The sequence below is a fragment of the Sebastes umbrosus genome, chromosome 1 (genome assembly GCF_015220745.1).
Source record: "Sebastes umbrosus isolate fSebUmb1 chromosome 1, fSebUmb1.pri, whole genome shotgun sequence".
NCBI lineage: Eukaryota > Metazoa > Chordata > Actinopteri > Perciformes > Sebastidae > Sebastes > Sebastes umbrosus.
In genome coordinates this window covers 26,465,472-26,488,772 of record NC_051269.1, presented here as the reverse complement: position 1 = coordinate 26,488,772, position 23,301 = coordinate 26,465,472, and the positions used below count along the sequence as shown (strand labels likewise).

The 23,301-nt window shown below is 39.7% G+C and overlaps 2 protein-coding genes across 9 annotated transcripts in view; one reads left to right on the top strand and one right to left on the bottom strand.

Annotated features, from left to right (window-relative positions):
* Positions 1-648: 648 nt before the first annotated feature.
* On the top strand, positions 649-11,004 carry eps8l3a (EPS8-like 3a). Of its 3 annotated transcripts, none has more exons than XM_037772485.1 (20): positions 649-914; positions 1,897-1,983; positions 2,086-2,159; positions 2,245-2,309; positions 2,398-2,556; positions 3,983-4,132; positions 4,217-4,281; positions 4,364-4,491; positions 4,573-4,766; positions 5,036-5,141; positions 5,290-5,363; positions 5,469-5,543; positions 6,659-6,804; positions 6,980-7,262; positions 7,372-7,418; positions 7,497-7,593; positions 7,727-7,831; positions 9,048-9,133; positions 10,057-10,189; positions 10,280-11,004. In XM_037772485.1, exons 2-20 carry the CDS (start codon positions 1,919-1,921, stop codon positions 10,289-10,291), a joined length of 2,064 nt encoding a protein of 687 aa, XP_037628413.1. In that variant the 5' UTR covers positions 649-914; positions 1,897-1,918; the 3' UTR covers positions 10,292-11,004. The 3 variants fall into 3 exon arrangements, with proteins under 3 accessions (XP_037628413.1, XP_037628430.1, XP_037628421.1); XM_037772502.1 differs by having other exon boundaries at positions 650-914; positions 9,051-9,133; XM_037772493.1 differs by having other exon boundaries at positions 656-914; positions 4,367-4,491.
* A 3,554-nt stretch (positions 11,005-14,558) lies between these two features.
* LOC119489687 (AMP deaminase 2-like) overlaps positions 14,559-23,301 on the bottom strand; it is a 38,096-nt gene continuing 29,353 nt past the window's right edge. For 5 of the 6 annotated variants that reach the window (XM_037772453.1, XM_037772463.1, XM_037772446.1 and 2 more), the window contains 14 exons: positions 23,101-23,212; positions 22,801-22,990; positions 21,309-21,447; positions 21,124-21,213; positions 20,888-21,017; positions 20,576-20,770; positions 19,465-19,596; positions 19,194-19,357; positions 18,451-18,577; positions 18,198-18,361; positions 17,948-18,068; positions 17,062-17,235; positions 16,828-16,938; positions 14,559-15,781 (listed from right to left, as the gene is read on the bottom strand). In XM_037772453.1, coding sequence (XP_037628381.1) covers positions 15,566-15,781; positions 16,828-16,938; positions 17,062-17,235; positions 17,948-18,068; positions 18,198-18,361; positions 18,451-18,577; positions 19,194-19,357; positions 19,465-19,596; positions 20,576-20,770; positions 20,888-21,017; positions 21,124-21,213; positions 21,309-21,447; positions 22,801-22,990; positions 23,101-23,212 — 2,065 coding nt within the window. In that variant the 3' untranslated portion in view covers positions 14,559-15,565. The remainder of the gene's footprint in view (positions 15,782-16,827; positions 16,939-17,061; positions 17,236-17,947; positions 18,069-18,197; positions 18,362-18,450; positions 18,578-19,193; positions 19,358-19,464; positions 19,597-20,575; positions 20,771-20,887; positions 21,018-21,123; positions 21,214-21,308; positions 21,448-22,800; positions 22,991-23,100; positions 23,213-23,301) is intronic. The other variant, XR_005207237.1, reaches the window with a different exon arrangement.

Sequence of the window (23,301 nt, the reverse complement as noted above, 5' to 3'; positions counted from 1 at the left end):
TTTATAGGATAATGAATAGCGTCGGGCTAAATATGGTCATGTTGTTTACCGTGTGTTCATGACATCACTGAGGAATGTGTTCAGGTTAATGTTTGGCAGTGTGATTATTACAAGCTGGTGGTTTTATTGAGGAGCCAGTCTGCCAAGTGGACTGACATGCTACTGACAGAGATATGAAGGGCTACAACTTGACAACACTGATGACATTTCTCTGTTTATCTTCCCTAACTGCTCTTTCTTTAGTACTGGCCCCACATATGCACTATATGAAGAAGGGGGCATTAGGAAAGACACATTTAAAACTGGACGTTGAATAGAGATAAACCTGACTTTACATTTATATAACTAAAGTACAATAATGTTGGATAGATATGACCCTCCCTGAATACAAACAATATGAGTACTGCAATGCAATGAACACATCTTTATCTCCTCTTTCTCTGTAGATTTGTTTTTAATCCACTGCAACGTGTACCTGACGTGTTGTAGGCAGTTATCAATGATAGGAGTCACACATTTTTAGGCCTAAAATAATTGTTTTCGATGAGTAAGAAGAAAAAAAAAAAGGAGTTGTCGCTCAATACAACATTATAAGATGGAAATAAATGTCAAAATGCTGATAGGGCACACCAGTTTATTTATAGACCTGGAGACCTTTAAGCTTTTCCAGGGTGATTCTCCTCCGTATCTGGTAACCTTTGCTCAGACGGGATGCCACATTAAGACCTCACACCCTTAACTGAGTCGACTCAGTGTCTCTCTCATCGTTCTGCTACTAACAGCGGACTTTGTCCTTCTCCTTTATGAGGAAGTCTTGGCTGTACGTCGTTGACTGAAGTACAGGATTCAAATATGAGTTGTATTTGTTCTAAGGGGTGAATAACTCAACAGCATTCATCTACCAGACATCAACGGTAAGAGCTTCTGACCGTGATTTACAACAATAAACTGGATTTGTCTTTGTTATACAGTATGTGTAAGGGATCTGTGGTTAAGGCTCGACAGTTCAAACTAAATCCACATCACCGTGATCTTCCTTTTATTCATTATAGTGAAAAACAGATCTAATTAGAACAGATAAAGACTTTTCTGACATACTGTAAACCATTCACACCGTTTGTGTGTTTGAAATATGTTGCGTTTGTTTTATTGTATTCAAACAGATCGTTTACCTTTGGACTATTTTCATCTACACTTGTGTCACAGCAAACACAAACGCACTTCTCAGCATTTTGTATTTACTTATTTATACTGTGGTTATGTATTGTACGTGTTTGATGCACATATTTGTATATATTTCTCATATTTTCTAATTTCTTATTCTTATTTTTATTTATTTATATTTCTTTACATATATTGTGTTATATATTGTATCATTTTGTACATAATGTACATTTTACATACGCCTTTAGTTCTATTTTCTTATATTTCTTTTTGCTTTTATATATATAAGAGCAACTGTAACGTTCCAGTTTTCCCCCGAGGATCAATAAAATATTTCTGATTCTGATTCTGAAACCTGTCTTTAAAATATGCAAACCCTTGGCACCATAAACATGTTGTTGTTTGGTGGATCACAGTGATGTGTTGCTAGGTGACTATAACTAGTTGATGATTATCAGACCCATTTATTGCTAATAATAATCAAGGCGTTGTTTGAGCAAAGGCTAATCTTGCCTTTGACTATTGTAAAAGTTTTGTTTTTTTCAATTAAAACTTAACAAATCATGAGATTTTTAAGCTTCGGTCAGCTTTGAATAAACACTGATGGCACAACAAACTTCCCAAAAGAAATGATTTATAGATTTATTTCAAATGCAGGCTGCTGACGCAGCTCACACCACTGACATTACACATTTATGGTGTGTATAATTCATATCATGTATGCTGTGGCAGGTGTGTTCGGTCAGTGCTGACGATGTCCAGGAGTAACAGTCTCCTTGGCAACGACACCAGCAGCTACGCAGGATCAATCGAGTCCAAGTATGGATTTCACAATTTAATGTGGTTGATTGATCAATTGATTGTTTCTTTATTCATCAGCAGATGATCAATGTTGTAATTTGCTTGTATTTGTTGTGACAGTGGCTTCTCCGCTACGGATGAGGTGTCATCACAGGTGTCAAGTATGTCGAGGCCGAGCGCTAAATCAATTTACAGTAAGTTAACACTGCTGTTCTCAGTGGTTACACCTGTTCACTTCAATTTCATGAATGACACAGAGCTCTGGTTGATGATTAACAGTGCAAAGGAGGGACTACGCAGTATCAGTAAACAAGATGATGGACAAACTTCAGTACAGAGTGGAGGTATCACACGTAACATTATCCATACAAATGTGACCCTCTCTGAATCGTGCCTTGTTTAATGTTGTGTTTTAACGCCTCTCTGCTGCAGCACTTGTTCACGTGTGACCTGGATGAGAAGGAGTTGAGGAGCGTGGCGGACTGTGTGGAGCGGCTGAAGGTGGTGGACGGGATGGGTCATGTGTGGGGTCAGAACATGCGGCTGGAGGTGCGCGGTGCCAACCTGCTGCTCACAGACATTGAAACTAAGGTAAGCGGCATGTGAGGCCTACAAACAACAAATCTGATGGGAGTAGTCTCCTCCAGGATAACAATGACCCCACCCAGTGCATAAAGGGACACAGAGTGATTAGATGAGCATGAAAATAGACATGAATCATATTTTGGAGCCTTCACAGTCACCAGATCGCAACTCCATTGAACACCACAATCATGAAAGCACTGTGTTTTATACAATCTCCTTTTAGAAAGGTTAGAAATCAGGATTGGGCTCTCTGACACAGTTCTAGTCTGGTGTAAGTCTTACCTAACAGGTCAAGACTACTTTGGTTCCCTTGGAGATTTCTTATGGCGTACCCCAGGGTTCAGTCCTGGGCCCGTTCTTTTCTGTCTGAACATGCTGCCAATAGGTTTCCACTTCTACGCAGACGATACACAACTCTATATTTGAGACTGTCCTCCCCAAAAAATCAGTAATTTCAGCAAATTTTCCAAAACAGCATATGTTTACATTCAAGTGCCAACGCTCTGTAGTGACTTGTGACTCTTGTCCGGGAGCAAAGGAGGATTTCACGTGATGTTATTATAGAAATGTCTGACTTTAACAAGGACGACCACTGTTTGTTTCCCCTTTTCCAAAGGGATGGGTCCAACAACACCAGGCTTTCATCCAGGAGTCCGCTGTTCGTTACAATCAGCTGATCGTTCATGTCCCGTGTTCACGTCAAGTCACATTTTCACTGTACAAACCATGTTGTTTTTTCCTAAACCTAACTAAGTGGTTTTGTTGCCTAATCCTAAGCAAGCGGTTTTGTATAATTCACAGCATTAAGCACGTGTTTAATGCGACTGAAAAGTGACGCAGAGGGGTCTGACAAAGCGTCAGTATGTGAAGAGGTGGGATGAAAATGTGTGGCTATGCCCACAGTAATAATTGTGATTTGTTTACTATTTATTTCGATTTTATTTGTTTAAAAATCCCCATTTTATATGTCTGTTTTTATGTGTATTTTTCATTTTTTTGTGAAGCACATTGTTTAGCCCCGTTGTGTATGAAAATGCACTATGTAAACAAAGTTTTATTATTGCTATTTATATTAAATGAGGGAATATCTTTTGGTAGAATGGTGTTGATAGTAGGCTAATAGACCTTTAGGCTCTGGAGCCAAGGAGCATTGAAGCTGTTTTAGAGGTTCATGGTGGCCCAAACATTTTACTAACATACTATATATTATATTTGTAATCTTATACTGTATTGTATATTTTAATTTTCATGTTTCTAAATTGAGAGTGCCTTGGTACAAGAAGTTAATTGTATAATTTTCTGTGGTTCCCACACAGATAATAATAAACTTGAACTTGAAGATACTTTATGTTGGTTTTTCCTTAAATTTGAATGTATTTGCAGACGTCTATGATGTGGTTTGTGTGTATAAAAACCTGTTGTGTTTTCTCAGGAGGAGCTGGAGTCCATGGCGTTCGGTGACGTCCTGGAGCTGAAAGCTGTTCTGGATGCTGGAGCGTTTAACTCCCTGCTCACAGTGTCAGTCCGGCCCGGAGGAAAACACACCACCACTGTCTTCATGTTTCAGTGTGAGGATGTCAGGGTGAGGAAACAACCTCGGAAATGGCTGCTATCGTGACTGTGAAGTGAAATAAATGAGAGTTAAATGTTTTTTTGTTGTTCACAGGCTGACTTGGTTCAAAAGGATCTCTCAGCAGCATTGTCACGCAGGAGAGATGATTCAGGCATCAGGTGAGAACTTTAAGTCAGTGAGAACAAATACATTAAACATTATAGATTTTATTCCTCAAAACTCCTCTCACACTTTTTGAAGCAGCAATGCAGGACCAATAGCAAGACATCAGGGAATGGAAAACCTTCATAACGCTGCACAATCATCTGAACCTGAAGAGCAGAAGCCTGCAGTTGACCCAGAGCCCCGGTGGATGGCTCCTGACTACGGTGAGTTATACAACTGCTGCTTTGATTATTAATGATAAAATCAATATCAATACAAACCTTCTGTCTGCTTTGTGCATATAGAGGAGGATGACGTCCCTGAGCCTGAACTGGTTGTACCTCAGGAGGAGGAGGAGAAGGAGGAGGAAGAGGAGAAGGAGGAGGAGGAGGAGGAGGCCCCATCTCCAAGAGAGGAGGTTCCTTCACCGCAGCCGTCCACCACCGAAGAAGAACCTCTGTCTCCCCCACGCCGATACACAGAGCTGGACAGGAATATAGTGAGTGTATATATATATATATTTCTAACACTGTTTTTATTGTGCTTTTAACAGTTTGTAATAAACAATCTGTCATATAATACAACTTTACAGTTCACAGAAGAGTGTATTGCCTTACAAACAGTCTTACCAACATTGTTGAGTGTATATTTGATAATAACCTGTGACATATTTAGTTTTTAAAACATTTCCAAACATGTTTAGTAACATGTAGTAAGAGAAGAAGATTGTGGAATTGACTTACTTCTTCTTTCTTTCTGTCCGTATAGGATATCTTGAATCATATTTTAAGTGACATAGAAATCTTCATGGGAAAAGTAGCTGCAGTCGTGGCTAAAAACGCAAAGAAAAAGAAGAAAAAGAAGAAAGGAAAAGGTAATTTAATGCAGGGAATGAAGGCGGATATACATGTAGACTGTATCTAAATGAGAGTTTATACCGGAATATTCTGTATAAAAATATGATTTCATACAAAACATCATCAGTTGTGAGTCTTCGTCATGTTTTTATTTTGGTTCTTTAGCCATGGACGGTATGCCCCCTGTAGCGGAATTTGAAGTGTGCCTCCATAACATCAAATGTGGTTTCAACCTGGTGGTATGTGTCCTTCATCTCATTTACAGACTTTCATCACCGTCTGTGTTATTCCTGTTCGCTCTGTAATGTACAGGATGTGTAACAGTGAAATGTTTCTGTTGACAGGGGGAGCTCGATGGACAGATTAATAATCCAGACGCACCTGAATTTGTTCACTCCTTATTCTCCACATTAGCATTTGTAAGTGACATTTCTTACATTTGAATAATCTTTAATAGTAACACATAATGTATGATTTTTAGAATTATAATCACTGTTAAAAAAGTTCAAAATGCACTTAAAGGGGCTATAAGAATCAGAAATTGCTTGTTAACAGTGACACCTGTGGCCGTTGAGTCAACTACAGTCAGCGTCCTGTTACTCGCACTCGCACTACCGACACACACAAGACTTAACGTCACTGACAGGCATCGTGTTGATTAACCCCAGCAACATTAGCCAGCTAAAATCACAATATCACTCTATATTTTACATGCTTGTCAGCAATGTTAGCTGACCAAACGAAGGTCCCTCCATGAATTGAAGGCCTGGGCCGATGTTGATCCTAGTTTTCCCCCGATGTCGGTCACATTCCTGTTTCGCAAGACGGGCTTCACGAGATATAACTTTGTTTTTTTGTGCTTCTGTGGAGTTAGTGTTGGAGTTTGAGTCGTGGTGGGGGCTGGTCGTTTGTTGGCGTTAGCAGATTCTATTTCTATCTGAACATTAGCTATCGTTGCACTTCACATCCGTTGGATCTTCCTGGAAAAAAGGGCCCGGGTCCTTCACATTAAAAGCAGGCTACAGGCTGACGGAGTAAACCCAGAAAGTCGCGGAAGGTCTCATTTTTTAGGTTAGGTTACAACCTGTTCAAACATTGGCGGTAAAAAAATGATTAAAAACGTGTAAAACCTTACATAGTCCCTTTAAAACCCTGTTATATACTGAATAATAAATCTTCACATAGTATTAGGAGTTGTGACTTTGAAAGAATGCAGTTCTGTTACGTGTGATTAGCTCAGCCTTTAACATGTTTTATGTACACCCTTCTTGTTGAATTAGTGTCACTTAATTTACACAGGCTACTTAAAAAAAAATCATGAATTTTTTCTTTATATTTAATTCATTTTACAAGATGTCTATGTTTGTAAAATTAGCTGTTCATGAATATGTGTTGGATCATTTTATCCAGTTTATTTGCTGTCAGGTCATTGTGAGAGCTGTAACCCAGTGTGCAGACCCCCTCTGTGGCCCTGCAACTAGTCTAATGAACAGGACTACTGCACAACAGACTGAGTTATGCTTTTCCTCACCAGGTGGCATCTCACTGTCCTGAGGATCTGCCAAAGACCATCGTGGCGCCACTGCTGACGCCTCAGTGTATCCGTCTCCTCAGTGAAGAAGCCAACGCAGAAGAGGACCAGCTGTGGCAGTCTCTGGGAGACGCCTGGAACATCCCCAGGTGAGAAACTGCTGGACAGTGTTGGACTTTTGGTACTTTTACTTTGGAAGGATTTGAGTACTTCCTCAACCAGCGGACTGCTTTTACACTCACATTTCAGTTTGGTTTAGTAAAATATATCAGACTGCTGTGTGTCAGGATGATAATCAGTTATGAATTAATTATCATTAACCAGTACTAAATGGCCAGATGACGACGAGGACATCCCAACATACGATCTGCAGTTCCTTGATGGCTGGCAGCCCCCTGAGGTGACGGCAGCACCTGAACCCAGTGAACCTATGAGGAGACAGGAAGAGCGTCAACAACCTGCAGCTAGTGAACCTATGAGGAGACAGGAAGAGCGTCAACAACCTGCACCCAGTGAACCTATGAGGAGGCAGGAAGAGCATCCAAAACCTGCACTCAGTGAACCTCTGAGGAGACAGGAAGAGCGTCAACAACCTGCACCCAGCCAGGTAAAGCCTTGCATCAAACATTCAGTGTGACACCAGCGCAGAGAGACAGGTAGTCTGGAGAGAAGAGGTGAGGAAGAAGAAAAACATAACAAGACTTTTTTCTGTGTAGGCTGCAGCCAAGTGGACACCACCAGCTAAAACCCCACAAAAAACACGGTACACACAAGCACATAAAGTGTAATTCAACATCATGTGAATGTTCAAAGTTTTACTTATTTGATGTCCTTATTTCAGCCCAGGTGAGTCAAAACCACGTCACATGCAGGTTACGTGTGACTTCATCTCAAGAAACCAACGAGAGCTCAGCGTCACAAAAGGAGAAATAGTTGAGGTGAGTATTAGTGACACAAACCAGCTACTCTTTCTGCTCTATTTGAGGTTACAAAAGAGCTGAAACAAAGGAGAAAAGAAAATGCCCATAATTCTTCAAGACCCTGGCTAGTCTTTGCTTTCTCCGCCCACAGCTGCTGGACGTGTCGAAGCTTTGGTGGAAAGTGAGGAACAGCAGAGGGGACGAGGGCTTTGTACCCAATAATGTCCTGGAGGCTGATGACCAGCAACCTGTCGAGGTGGGCACCACTAACACAACACACGTCACATTAAACTCTGAATAAAGGAAGCCTCAACAAAGGAGAAAGTCACAGGGGGATCGTTGAAATGAACAGGGAAGGAAAGCAGCAACTTCACTGTCAGTAAACAGGATGTCAGTCTCAGATTACACTTTATCTCAACCACTGCTGTAAGCGGAGGGAATGCAATTATTGTTTAAAACTGTACTTCAGTAAATTGAGTACTTACTTCATTCACAATATGCTTGTGTACAGTAATTATGTGTCACTTCTCAGGGATTTTTGAACGAATATGCAAATCTGATCAGAATAATTACAAAATGTAAAATGTGACTCATTCAATACATTAAGAAGCTTTTATTCCATACCATTAACATTGTGTATATATTAGGGCTGTCAATAAAATATTTAATCACGATTAATTGCATGATTGTCCATAGTTAATCATAATTAATCAAACATTTTTTAATCTGTTCAAAATGTACCTTAAAGAGAGATTTGTCAATTATTTAATGCTCTTATCAACATGGCAGTTTTCAAACATGCTTGCTTTATGCAAATGTATGTATTTATTATTGTAAAATCAATTACCAACACAAAACAATGACAAATATTGTCCAGAAACCCTCACAGGTACTGCATTTAGCATAAAAAAATATGGTCAAATCATAACATGGCAAACTGAAGCCCAACAGGCAACAACAGCTGTCAGTGTGCTGACTTGACTATGACTTGTGATGATTGTAAAGTGGGCACGTCTGTAAAGGGAGACTCGTAGGTACTCATAGAACCCATTTTCATTCATACTGTATATCTTGAGGTCAGAGGTCAAAGGACCCCTTTGAAATTGGACATGCCAGTTTTTATTCTCCAACATTTAGTGTAAGTTTGGAGCGTTATTTAACCTCCTTTGCGACAAGCTAGTATGACATGGTTGGTACCGATGGATTCCTGAGGTTTAAAACTGAACCCGGTACAAGCTAAAAATCGCAAGTGGCGTTAATGCGTTAAAGAAATTAGTGGCGTTAAAATGAATTTGCATTAACGCGTTATCGCAATAACTTTGACAGCCCTAGTGTGTGTGTGTGTGTGTTTGTGTGTGTGTGTGTATACACTATGTATATACATATACATATACATGTATATATTATACATGTAATATACTCATCCTTACATTTCAGTAAAATCTAAATGCTTTATCATCACATTTTCTCAGCAGAATGGAGGTGCTCCTGTCCTCACAAAGAAGTCCAAGCCTGCAGAAGTGAAAGCCTGGCTGGAAGACAAGAGCTTTAGTAAAATGTGAGTACACACAATCATTAAATTAGACAATAAAGCTTCATAAACTCATTTAACTTGATAGAACCTACTCCAATCTACAGTATGAGGCATTGTTTCTCACTGTGTATATTCCATTATATCCATCTGAATGTGAACACTATAGATAGTTATAGATGTGCGTGCATGCATCATTAAAGGCTGATGGGAGTCTATGACTGAATTTAGAGATTAAAATCATCTGATCAGCTGGTTAACATGTTTTCTGTTTCTCGGCGTGGATAAACAAAGGCATTCAGAGGCCGACATAAGATTGTAACAAATGTAATATTTAGTGGCGAATTTTAAAAAGCACATACATTTATTAGTTTGTAAATCTGCATAACATATTCAATAACTCTAAGTGTTGCAGCGTATTTGTTTCTGGTGTTTTTGCACTTTAAAAGGGGCATCCCACTGATTTTAAACATGCAGTTGTATAATGTTTTATGTCGCTCTGGAAGGAACTTTCCAAAGTTTGAGAAATACTGATGATGTCATCAGGGTTAACGTCATGTTGTTGTGAAATAAACCAGGACAGGGTGATGTGGGGTTTATTTCACAACAATGACACGCTAGCTGTACATTATCCCTTACTTGGTATGGAGTTGAACAGAAAAGCCTGTATTACAAACTGGAGGTGTGGGGTTAGAAAGAAATGAAAGACACTATTGCGTTGCATTATGGGAAACGTAGGATCCGGTGTTTTTGGAGCCTTATTAGGGACAAAAAGTCAGGATATATTGACCTCTTCTGCTTTTAGTTTTACAGTTGATTATACAATTTTGTGGTGCAATACTAAATATTTTTGCACTCTGCACTCGACCGACACACATTACAGTTTGGTCAAGTAATACAGTACTGTTATAAGTGATTAAGGACAGATCAATATGACTTATCTCTTGCAGCACTGTACGCTGTCTGGGCGGGCTGAGCGGCGCTATGCTGCTGGGGATGACCAGAGAGGAACTGAAGGCCGTGTGTCTGGAGGAAGGGGGGCGAGTCTTCTTCCAGTTACAAGCGGTCAAGTCCGCCATGGCCGTAAGTGACTCACACAGTCACAGCTTCATTCGCACCCACTGATGTAAACACAGAAACCCCTCTGACTGTTTTTGTGTTTCAACACTGCAGGTCGCCATTTAAAAAAAAAAAAAGACCAACAAGAGAACGTCGAAGGAGAATAAGAAATCATCACGGACCAAAACAAGTCACCAAATATACTGTAAGCTTTCAGAGAATATTGAGCAATAATAAGTGTGATCAGGTTTACAGCTTGTTTGGCATTATATATTATCCTCCAAAACCTTGTATCGAATAATATAAATGTCATTTTAAAATGTATATTTGTCAAGTATCATTCAAAAATGTAATCAAATCAGTCGGCACATTATTAGATCAAGTGTATTTAGAAAATGTATCCAGCAATACTATGCTAACGGTGTATAGAAAGACATTTAACAAAGTGTTGGGTCTAAATTATGTAACACAAAAGTGATAAAATAAACTGTAAATAAAAGTTATTCAAGACAAAGTTTTAGTGAATAAACATGCTTTATTTCATTGTTCAGACATTGCACATGAACCTTATCAGAAGCATCTGTTAAACACTGGCAATCCATTCCAGGCAATAATATGGCTATAGATCAATGGACATGAAATCAGGTAGAAATAAAAAATTCAAAAAGTGACTAGATTGTGTAAAAACAAATATACTTTATGAGAAATATATATATATATATAGTGTGAGCATCAGAATACTTAGTATGTCATAATTAATGCACGGTGAAGTTAGTACATAGAAATAAAGTAATGTGAACTATAAATCTGTGAATACAGTAAAGCATATATTTGAATAACTGGTATGTTTTTGTGTTTTGTGTGTATCTTTGAATGGTCTCAGCTGTTCTATCTCTTCTTAATCATCTCTCATGCACCATTATTTACTGGGATTAATCCATCAGTTGATCGTGAAACGAATAAACAGCAACAATTGTGATGATTGATTGAGTGAAAATGACCAATTTACTGGTTCAAGCTTCTCAAACGGTCTCTATAGTAAAGCAAATATATGTTTGGGGTTATGGACTAAAACAAACAATCTGAACACATGCATACCTTGTGCGCTACGGGGAATTATGATGGCCATTTTCCCATATTTTCTGATATTTTATAGACGAAACGAGTAAGTGTTGAATCCAGAAAAAGATCAGTGGATTAATCAATAGTGAAAATAATCGTTAGTTGTGATGTGCTGTTGCTGAGGACGACACAGAGCAGCAACATGTATCAGAGATTAGTATTTGTGAGGTAGGCTGCACTATGTTGTGAGTGCAGACAACATGAAACAATGAAAGGGACATAAATACAGTAAACAGGCTGTGAAGCTGAGTGGATGGAAAAGGTTCAGGTTAGTGTAGGACTGTCCTGAATACCATTTTTTGGGCTTCGAAGCTTCGATGAGAAATATTCAAAGGTATTCGAAGCTTCGCCGCACGGCAGGCTGACATGTTCTTCCCTCTGTCTCCATCTCCCCCGTTTCAGTGCCACTGCGGCACTACTGTACACACACGCACCTCTACACACAAACGGCGATATCCATCTGAGAATAACTACTAATAAATGTATATTGAATATTGAATATTGTAATATGAATAATATTATTGGATTATTCCTTATTTCATGTGCTATTTTGGGATTTAAACTTTATTATTACATACTTACATATATATAAAAGAATGAAGCATTCAAATACTGATTTGGAGGTCGATTACCATGGCAATGGTCGAAGCTTCGAAGCATTCGGGTCATCCCTAGGTAACGCACCACAGCAAGGTATACTATTATCAAACACCAAAATTACCGTAAAAAATTACGGTTGTTAAACATTAAAACTGGGAAAGGCCAATAACAGAATGAAGCTGCACTACTTGGACATAATTATACTTTGTGCTTCAGTCTATGACCTGATGCCATTGAACAAGTCAGTGTAGTTCGATGGCTTAAATGAATCTTTGCAACAAAACAAACAGAAGAAGCCGACTCTACTGATGTGACATAAGGGTTCGTTTTTAAGGGCTAGTGTCTAACTGGCTATCTATCATGTATCTATTTATCAGGGGTACAATAGGTGTGCTGTAAAAATTAACTGAGAATGATCAGGAATAAAAAAAAACATGTGAGGAAGAACAGCTACTGTAATATTAAATAGGCCGGACAGACTCTCAAATATCATGTCTGATTAAGAAATTAAAAAGGCTGACAACAATAAAACCATATTGAAAAATTATATTTTCATGACATAATGCTAATTTCACAATGATCAACAGCAAGAAAACTAGGTGTTAAATCTTGACATCAATATATTGTGAATATAAAATTTCTTATCTCTATATATCCCCTTTTAAAAAAATACACTTTATACATGAAATCCAACAAACACGCACATCTCACCGTGTTCAGCGCACAACTCCAGCGCCTCCGATGAACACTTAGAAGCTACTGTATTCATAGGCAGGTTTTCATCTTTCATCCTAATCATCTATAAAGCAAAACGTGTATATATGATGATACATTACAGTTGGTTATTCAAATAAAGGCCGATGTTTTCTGATTCAAATATTACCCGACGGTAGCATCTGTTTAAGAAGAATGCTCACAGTTTGATGGAGAGTCGGACCGTGTCCGGTGGCAGGTAGAGTGGTGTGATAACATGATGATGTACAATATAAAATGTGATTCCAGCGTTGATCAGATTTGAACGGAAGCCCTGAAAGGCAAGCGGAAATAAAATTCTGGTGATCCATTTTTTTTAAGTCTGATCTTAATCGTTTTCTCTCCTGTGTTTATGAATTAAGAACAGGTGAATCACCAGGGTAATATTTCTAAGTTCCATTTTTTTCATCTGTGAAACAGATAAAAATTAGGGCTGTCAAAGTTAATGTGATAATAACACGTTAACACAAATTGTTTTAACTCCACGAATTTCTTTAACGCATTAATGCAATCAATCTTTGCGAGGTTGTAGCGGACTCAGTTTTAAAGCTAGAGTGAAGATCCTGGCATGGCATCGTTGGGTTGAGTTTACCATGTTATGATTTGAGCATTTTTTTTTAATGCTAAACTCAGTACCTGTGAGGGTTTCTGGACAATATTTGTCATTGCTTTGTGTTGTTAATTGATTTCCAATAATAAACATATACATACATTTGCATAAAGCAAACATATTTGCCCACTTCCATGTTGAAAAAAGTATTCAATATTTGACAAATCTCCCTTTAAGGTACATTTTGAACGGATAAAAAATGTGTGATTAATTTGCGATTAACTATGGACAATCATGCGATTAATCTATTTTTTATTTTTTTTTTACTAAGGGCTGTCAATCGATTCAAATATTTAATATTAAAATATTTTAATCGATAGACAGCCCTAGTAAAAAAAAAGTTTTCACAGGATAATTTTTCTACGTTACGCAACGTACACAAAACTTTCTCCTTTTTTTACCGTTTCAAAAGATGAAAAATAGGAACTTAGAAAGATTATCCTGGCAAAACCTTTTTTCCACCTGTTCTTAAGTCACAAACACTGGAGAAAAAACTCTTTAGATCAGACTTGAAAAATGGATCAGCAGAATTTTTTCCTCTCTCTTACCTTTCAGGGCCTCCGTAGATTTGAGCCAAGTTTAAAAAAACAAAATGCTACAGGAACCATGCAACAGTCTTAACCATGTCCCAGCATGGTTTGCTCGTTTCTACATGGTGAACAAATTTAAATCTGTTTACTGCAAACAGATTTCTGATTCAAAAGCTGGTCGGCAGCCCTGAATTAGTCAAGATGCTTCACATTACAGCTCGCTGTAAACATCTCATTCTCTCCTGCCATCCATTACTCATGCAGGCATGCAAAAGGAAAAGCACTTATGAGCAGAGAACTAGAAATAAATCCATTTTCCTCGTCAAAGGAAGGCTGGGGTACAAAGCTATTTTACACCGAGCATGCAGCCAGGTGGTTTCAGTTCCATCGGTGAGGATATTACAACAGCGTAGAGGCCTACTGTACATGACTGAGGAAAAAATATGCAAACCAGGAGATGAAGGCAAAAACTGGGCATTTTTAGCCCAAAGCTACAAATGAAAAGGCACTGTGACGTCTTGGTTTGGTACATATGTACAGTGCACTGCATGCAGAGGGGGAAAAACTCCACGACTTTCTGGTTTGTCCGTAAGGGAAGGAATGAGTAAAATCAGGGACCAAAGGAGGGACAGAGGGTCCATATCTTCATGGCCACAGTGAGGTAACGGTAAGGGTGATCTTCTTGGACGATGTTGAATCCATCCACACTTATTTGTGCTGTGGCTCAAATCTACAATGCCCATTATATCTCTACCACAGAAATACACCATCTAACCTAGACAATTTTACATTTACTGGATTTCCTTTGCAGCTAAAGACAAGTGTTTGCTTCGTGGAATGTTTGCAGTCGACCGCCAGGAAGTCTGCTTCTCTCCTCACTCGAGGGCTGTGGAGTTTCTCTCTCTTTCTATGTTACTTTCTGAGCTCATTTAAATCACGGAAGAACGATTCCTTGTGTGCAATTTGGCAAGTACCGGTAAATGATCTGAAACCACAACAACAAGCAGACAGAAGCTAAGCTCTCTTCTCTCTATCTCCAAGCTGTAAGCAGCGCTTTAGTAGCTTAAAACATGAAACCTGTCAAAGTGTGTTGTGTGGGTACCTCCACCCTTCACCTGTATTATTTCAATAAAACTACATCCGTGATCCTTCATTATAGGTTTGTATAATGAAGATGATAGATGAACTAGGTCCAGTTAAGCAGCACGACTGTATAGTGGACGATAAGCAACGTTTCAGAGCAGCTTTTCTGTGCAGAAAGTTTCAATGTGCTGGTTGTGTGTGTTTCTGTAGTACACAGATACTACAGAGATACTACATGCTATGTAATGTTTTCGGTGAATTAAAGCATATTGCTGACTAACGGAATAAATCACAGGTGAGAAATAAAGACAACATTGCCCTAAATCGTCTCTGGCGAGTGTTTCTCTGCTTTTCATTCACAAGAAACACTAGTGGTGGTCATCTCTGCTAACCTTCATTATGCTGACTGAGACTCAACATGCCACAGAGACCAGAAGAAACAGAAGTTGTAAAATTAAAATCCTTTCCTGCAACCTAAAAATGACTCCAACACAAGAAACTGAAGAATGCAGAAGCTGAAGTGCTCTGGCAGCACTGTATCCCTGTAGCTGTGTGTGCGGCATACTTCTATAGTGATGGTTGGTGGCGTTTATACTGTATGTAGGATGCAACAGAGTTACCCTCACACCACGTCTCTTCAGTGTCATGCTGGGTGGACCACGGGGTTGGGGATTTACAGGACAGGTCCTGGTGATTGTGGATTCAGCGTTGTCCCGGGATAGGGGCCATGGACAGAGAGTCCTCCTCATTGATGGTGTCCAGCTCCACAGTGCGCACGGCGTGGGTGATGAGCTGAAGCTCCTCAGAGAGCGTCTCGCTGCGGTACCCCACGCGGATGTCAGGGACGTTGGTGCGACGGATGTCGTTGCTCACAGGACCCTCCTTTGAATAACTGGGGCCCAACCAGTAGCTTTTGGCCTGGAATTAAGAGAAGCTACATGAGAGGGAAGCTCAGATATGAGTAAAACACAATTCCCTCTGCACAGCTCTTCACGGAAGTCGGTCATTCATCCACAACCCAGCAGTTAAAACACGGACTGGATTCCCCAACTGATTTTTCTTTGTTTGTTGCTATTTTAAAAACACAATTTAACTGAACTTTTGGATTTATGGATTGTGGGATTTGGGGAGTTTTGTGAAAGATTTAAATATATGACTACTTTGATTTTGCAAATATTTGCGTTAGATCAGCGGCTCAATCAAGGAGCGTCAACAGGTTTGCCTCATTATGTCCTCTTAGCAGGGAGGGGCTGAACGACAGGTGAGATACTTCTTTACTAAATGGCATTCTGGTATAATTTATGTGTCCATTGATATGTAATGAGTGTCCATAGATGAATTGAGATGTCAGCAGTAACTTAGAAACCTTGTATTAATGGTAATTTAACTATTTTGTATGATTTGGATGCTTGCTCTGTTTCGCTCACCCTGTGCTTATCAGGGCAGGTGGCAGGTTCTGGTAAGGTGAGGCTGAGACGGTGAAATGCCATTCATTGGAGGAGGGGGAGAAAGGAGCTGACAGATAGTTTTCATTTGCTTGGTGCTCTTTTGCTTCCATTTTATTTAGTTTTATTGAAATTTCTGGGTTTCATTTTTGTCCTTTCTTTCAGTAAACTTAATAATAAATACCACTTTTTTTTGCACTACTCCTGCTTATTGACCTGGTTCTTCAACATCCCTTTGTAAAGTGTTCCAGGGCCAAACCACCTCATCTGCCCTTTATATGGGGTTGCGGCGCTACATGTACAGCCTCATGTATGTAAATCGGGAGGACCAACAATTAGAAACACCTCTCAATATAATGGTGTCCAGTACAACGCCACCTTTAACTGATAATTGAATTTATACATTTCTGACAATGTCACCAAAAACTGAACATTATAATAAACATAAAAGGATGATGTTTTTGAGTGTGTGTCACCTGTTGCAATACACAAAATGAGAAGAGGTATAAACTAGTTTACCTTGTGTGAAAACCCACTCATGAGGACACTGTTTCTTGCCAGCTCACACATGTCACAGGAACTTAGTTTCCACACCTGAGTAGCGATGCTGTACTCCTCCATCAGAGGCTCCTGAACCAGACAAACACACAGAGAGAACAATGACATTTCAGCCTCATCACTTCTGATCAGTTTTTTTTTTTTTTTTTAAATGTAGGTCATGTGTAGATTCAGGCTAACGTCCTTCATACTGACCTTAGTGAAGTGGAACTGAAGAGGATCATCAGTGGACAGAGAGACTATGAGGCCTCTGGACAGGTACTCTGGCAGCGGGTTGCGATGGTAACTGAGGAACAGGCTGTTGTTACTCAGTGGTGACATGGCGATGCCAATTTGAGCCAGGTAGTACAGATACTGCAGCACCGGGGCCTGATGGATATCAAATAGAGAAAGAGAAGGAGAGACTAACTGAATCTTGAACCTACTGTACATGTTACCCAATAGTTTCTATCTCTCTTTATGCATCTGTAAACACAGTGCAGGTCCAATCCAATCCAACCGACCCTTCGCTAAGCCCCTCCCTAGAACGGCCACTGGCCAATCCTACATTAGTAATTACGCGAGGGGGCCTGTCAAGCTTTCAGCGGTGTGTATGGAACCCGCATGTCCGACAGCAGAGTGTCGTATTTCTTTGCTTTTCCGAAGCCAAAAACGCAAGAGGAGCGATTTCAGATATGGATTAAACAGTGTGGAAGACCTCACTCACAGCTGAATCCATCAAAGTTAAAAAAAAAACTCCTTTGTTTGCTCCAAGGTAAGACGCTAATAATTTTAGCACGTTGATGCCATATTGAAATGCCAGGTGCGAAAGTTTGACAGGCCTAGCAACAGTAACCAAGGGGGGAGGGGCTTAGCAAAGGGTGAAACGTTACCAAAAAAAATGACACGGACATAAATTAAGTTCTCTGACACCATCAGGTCTGTGAAAAGGGAAAAGTCAACAAACAACAACAACAAAAAGCCTTTATAAAGCTTTCCGAATTAGTTTTAGAACACAGCCAGCATTTGTGAGAACAATGTTGTTTCAATATGTTAAAACTAAACTTTTGGAAACAACCCATCCATTGTGAACTGTCCTGACCTTTCTGAGCAGCAGTCCGTGGGAGATGTTCTCTGACAACATGAAACCTGACACCAGGTGGTGGATCGGCCCGGCCTCCCCACAGTGAGGTCGCAGCACAAACGTGTGAAAGCCTCTCCGCCTGTGTAAGACAAATTAATTTACAAAAACAACATTAAAACCTCATGTTTTGTTTTGTGAATGATTATGTGTTAAATGAATGGATGAAAGGATTCCTGTGTGTTATAAATGTGTCCAGCTGTCTCCATGCCTTCGCAGGTGGTTGAGCACAGTCATGTTGGCGTAGGTGTAGTAGAGGTAGTAGGAGTAAGGAGGGTTGTCTTCTTCTGTCCAGTTGTCTGGCAGAGGACTGTCAAGATTGAAAATGTGGTGCTCTGGTTTGGACTCATCGTCCACGCTGTCGAAGCCCACCACCTGTGGACACACATGCAACAAAAACACTCAGTCTCTTTGAGTGTGAATCATGAGGATCGCTTGGATTTCTGGTGAAGTGATATACTCACATGCTCCAGGAAGAGATGCAGCTCAGGATGACTACGCGGGTTGATCGTGACTTCAAACAGCGGCAGGAAGATGTTCTCCAACATCTCCTGGAAATTAGCCAGCTGCTTCTTTGTGCGGTACACGTCACTGGAGAGGTAGTGATTGAAAAGTGACATTTGTTGTCATCATAGAGATGATTATTGTTTGTTTTTGTAAAAACAACTAATTTATTTCAAATAGGGCTGTCAATCGATTAAAATAGTTAATCGTGATTAATCGCAAATAAATCACATATTTTTTATGTGTTCAACATGTACCTTAAAAGGGAGATTTGTCAGTTAAGTATTTAACACTCTTATCAACATGGGAGTGGGGATATATGCTTGCTTTATGCAAATGCAATGGATCCCTTAGGTTTTCTAGTTTCACATGATGCCATTATCTTCACTCTAGCTTTAAAACATAACACTCACAAGTTGCATTAATGCATTAAATAAATTAGTGGCATGAAAACAAATTTGCGTTAACGCGTTATCACGTTAACTTTGACAGCCCTAATTTCAAATATAAGTTTCATTGTAGAGGCTAGAAGATATAATCCATGTCTACACTAGTTAAGGAGCAGATATTCTCTCATACCTCAACACAGAAATCAACAGACAAACGAATTCCTTTTGGTTCGTGCTCTCATTACAACCACGTTTATGACCACCAGTGACAACAGTACGGCTTCAAGGTAAAGCAAGTTGGAGGGAGTACTTACAAAAGACGAGGCACCTGGATGAGCCAGCGCACATTGTCAGAGTACACTCGATGTTTGAGGGCCCACTGAGCCAGCTTGTCCCATTCGTCCCGGTTGCGACCGTAGATGGACAGGCGTAGCTCAGAGTTCTGGTACTTGCTCTCCTCCAAGTCAAACATCACCTCCTGGACAAACAGTGACAGGATATACCAATGCATCAGTTTGTGTATGTACTGATAAATTGTTTGGGTATGAGGGATAATAAATACTTAACATATGAATTATTTCACACCTTGACTATGTGTGCAAAGTATTTTCCTTCAATGTGGTTGTCAGTCTTGATGAAGATCTCTCTGAGGATGGATTCTCCGATGGGGTTGTATTTGGCGTTGAACTTGTCAAACCGATGGAACGTGTTGCGGTCCTGATAGGTAAATGAAAAACCAGTCAAACCTCATTTTTATCTTTACTAAATGCGTTACGCAGTATTCCTTTGTACACAATGGGCCTCATGCCGGAAGCAATGTACGAACAAATGTTCTCTTATTTTTGTGTGTATCCATGATTTGTTCTTATTTTATTAGTACCCATTGATTTGTGGGATCCACTCACGTTTTCTTATTTTTGCTCTTCTCCTAGGTAAGAGATAATTTTACGAGTGGTCGAGAGCACTCATACTAAGATAAGAAAAGGACATCTCGCTTTCCCAGCCCACAAACTGTTTGTCCAACACAAGGAAACATACGTTTTAAATTTGAGGAACATAAAGAAATCCATGAATATCATATTTAGATTTAGATTATTATATGTTTTAGAGTAATTGTAATGACTAGATTATTAAATGTATGGTCCATTGAACCCAATTACCCTTCACTTGGATGATATTGCATGTGTTCAGCTTCTGAATAACTTACATACTGCTCTTAGATGCTATGGATTTTGGATCAATAAAGTCTTATCTTTCTTTCTATCTGCCGAAGATCCTTTTCTTACAGCCTTTTTTTGGGGGCATCTCCACAATTCTTGGACATGTGTCAGAGTACTTGCACATGGCACAACACTTGCCCCAGTATATAGTGTTTAGAGGGCGTTATACAAGAACTGCTGAAACCTTCCCTTATATAGTCTTTAAGGGGCGTTATCTATGCTAATAATAAACAATTGGCCACACGCCTCCAATTTATGATGAAGTGGGATTGATCATTCAGGGTAAGAGCACATTTGGATGGTTAAGAACGTTTGGTGCATCTGGAGTTGACTACTCTTATTTTTTCCTCTTTACAGAAAATTAAGAGAAAATAAAAGAGAAATTTAAGAGACTGTTGCTGCATGAGGGCCGAGTAACTCAAAACATTTAGCAGAACTTCAGTTAGATATTGTTTACCACTGCTCCCATTTCTCACCGCATGCATGTCAAGAGTGTCTACGCTCAGGTCAAAGGCCGTCAGGTTCATGGTCTCAAACACCTCCTTGAGGGTCTGACCACGGCCGCGCTCGATGTGAACGATCTCCCCCGGGTATTTCTTCATGGCTCTCTTGATGAATCGCAGCAGGTGCTTCTGATTCATGCAGGATGATGCATGTATGTGTGTGTCCACCTGTAGTTAGGAGAGAGGCACATATGACCTTGTATCTCATGAGAATGTTGTCAACTAACAACAGTCAATGGATGTTATCAGTATAGCAGTGATAGATTGGCATTTGTTGTCTCTCGCCTTTCGTATGTTGTAGAAGTCTCTGTGTGGAACTTTCTTCTGAGCGGCCAGCTCCTTCATCTCATTCAGGAGGATGTGCATCTGGAATTTAGAGCTCAGGTACTGCAGGCGGCGGTAGCAGAAAGACTTCCTGTAAAACACCATATAGAGGAAACACAGGCACATATTTCATGTAAAATATACACAGCATTTAAACAGTGACATCTGTAGACTGATGGTATCAAAGAAACACTCACACTGGGCCATTGATAATGAGGGCCATCATAACATTCATGTCTCCGATGTACTCCGTCAGGTCAGGATAGGGCAGGTCCAGTTCTGTGCTTCTGAAAAGCAGAACAGTATAAAAGTTATACAAACAGACTCACTCTTTTTTGTTTTTAATTATTATTTTAGTTATCCTGCAGGTACAAACACGTACTTGTCCATGTTGGTTTCCGTGGCGTAAACGTGGACTACTCCACCAATCATCTTGCAACCATATCCTGTGTCTGCTGGCAAATTCTTGGGGTCGTGGTCATAGGGGTGCGTCTTTGAGACAGGTGGGTGGACGGGGGCATCTGGGAAAACAAGATGTTATATCATCCATGCTATAAAAAAAACCTCTTAAAATGATAAACAATGACTTGGTAACTGCTCAGTTAAAAGAGACACAGTGTAGGAGTTTTTACTACATAGTGGTCCCGAGTGACTACTGTGTTTTCATTTAAGAATTACATTTAAATTTGGAAAGCTGATTAAATTGAAAAACAGCCATTGAGGAAGTGTTTCTCATAATCTTTATTGTTTCAATTGTTTTGCCCATTAGTTCATGGTGTGGAGGGGGAGATCAGTTTAGCAAGTTCTTCACTTTCTTTCTGGCGTTTCCTAGCTGTCTCAATAACAATATACCTGTATAAACATGTATATATCCATTTATGTATAGCCTGAAAGGCTCATCTTAAAGACTGTCACTTTTTCAAGCTTGAACAAGCCCAATAGTTTTGGTCCTGGAAAACCCCTTTGGAAAGAAAGGTCCGATGTTACCTTAGCCCCAGTTATATCATAAAGCAAACTTGCAGAGAGTTGAAACACTTTGCCAATGTAGTAAGTAGCTATTGTTATTATAAAGAGGGAAACCGCAGAGAGTAGAAAGACTACAGTCCAATGGAGAGACACTCAAATGTTTGGGGTAAATGCTGGATTTAGAGCTACAGCCAACGATTATTTTAATCATGGATTAATCTGCAGATTATTCTCTCAATGAATCGATTAATAGGTTTGTCAGTAAAATGTCAGAGAATAATGAATAATGGCCAGCATAATTACCCCATGCTGAAGGTGACATATTTAAATTACTTGTTTTGTCTGACTTACTGTCCAAAAAGCAAAGATATTCAGTTTCCTATCATACAAGACAAAGAAAACTGTTTTTTTTCGAGATTTTTGGCATTTTTGTTTGGGAAAAATTATTATTTTTTCGTTGATCAACTAATCAAATAGTCGTTACAGCTCTAGCTGGATTAGGCTGCAAGTTTCCCTTTTGCCCCTGAGGCATCTTGTATATAAATTAGCAGCCCAGTGATGCGTGCTGATGCAATCTTTCCTGGTATTCTGAGGTAAAACATGAAAAGAAACAAGATTCCTCTGCAGAACAGGGCCACATATTCTTGAAATGCTTGTAGCCTCTCTTTTGACAGGTATTCCCAGAACAAAATGGGAAGCCAAAGAAGGAGGCAGTCTAACTAAAGGCTTTTCCTATGCTACGGTATATGGAGTGACCAAAAATGCTCTCTGTAACCTCAACTTGGCTACAGTTTCAAAGTGTGATAGCTCCGCCTCCTCTCCCTCCACCATGTAGCTCTGTCCGTTCTGAAATACACTTTCTAAATGCTATTTCTTCCCAACTGTAATAGAATATGTTTGGTGTGTACCAGCATCTACAGGGGTCTCTGCTATATCGTCATAGTCCGTCCAGAGATCCAGAGGCTTCATCCCGAGCTCCAGCAGGGCGTGAGATGTGGTGTTACAAAAGGACTGCATGGATCGCTTTATGTACTTCTCCCGGATGAATAATGCCTTCACCACACACTTCGCAGCATCTACCAGGTCAGTGAACGGCACCTGGGAAGAAATCAATACACAGTAATGAAAATAGGAATTTAACTTGCTCGAGGTTTAAGTTGACTTGCTGATGAAAACACATGAAAATCATATGAAAAAAAGCTCCTCACCCCACACTTTTCCTCTCCAGATATTGAGACCCGTTGGTACTCTCTCTCTACTGGCATTTTCCTCTCCTTAAAGCCATCATCAACAGTGTCCACACTCTCTTGCTCCAATGACCTTCAAAAGAAAATGAGAGTTTAAAACAAGAGAAAGGTAGGCAGAGGCAGAACGGATAAAACCATACAGAGATGGAAAACGTGGATATA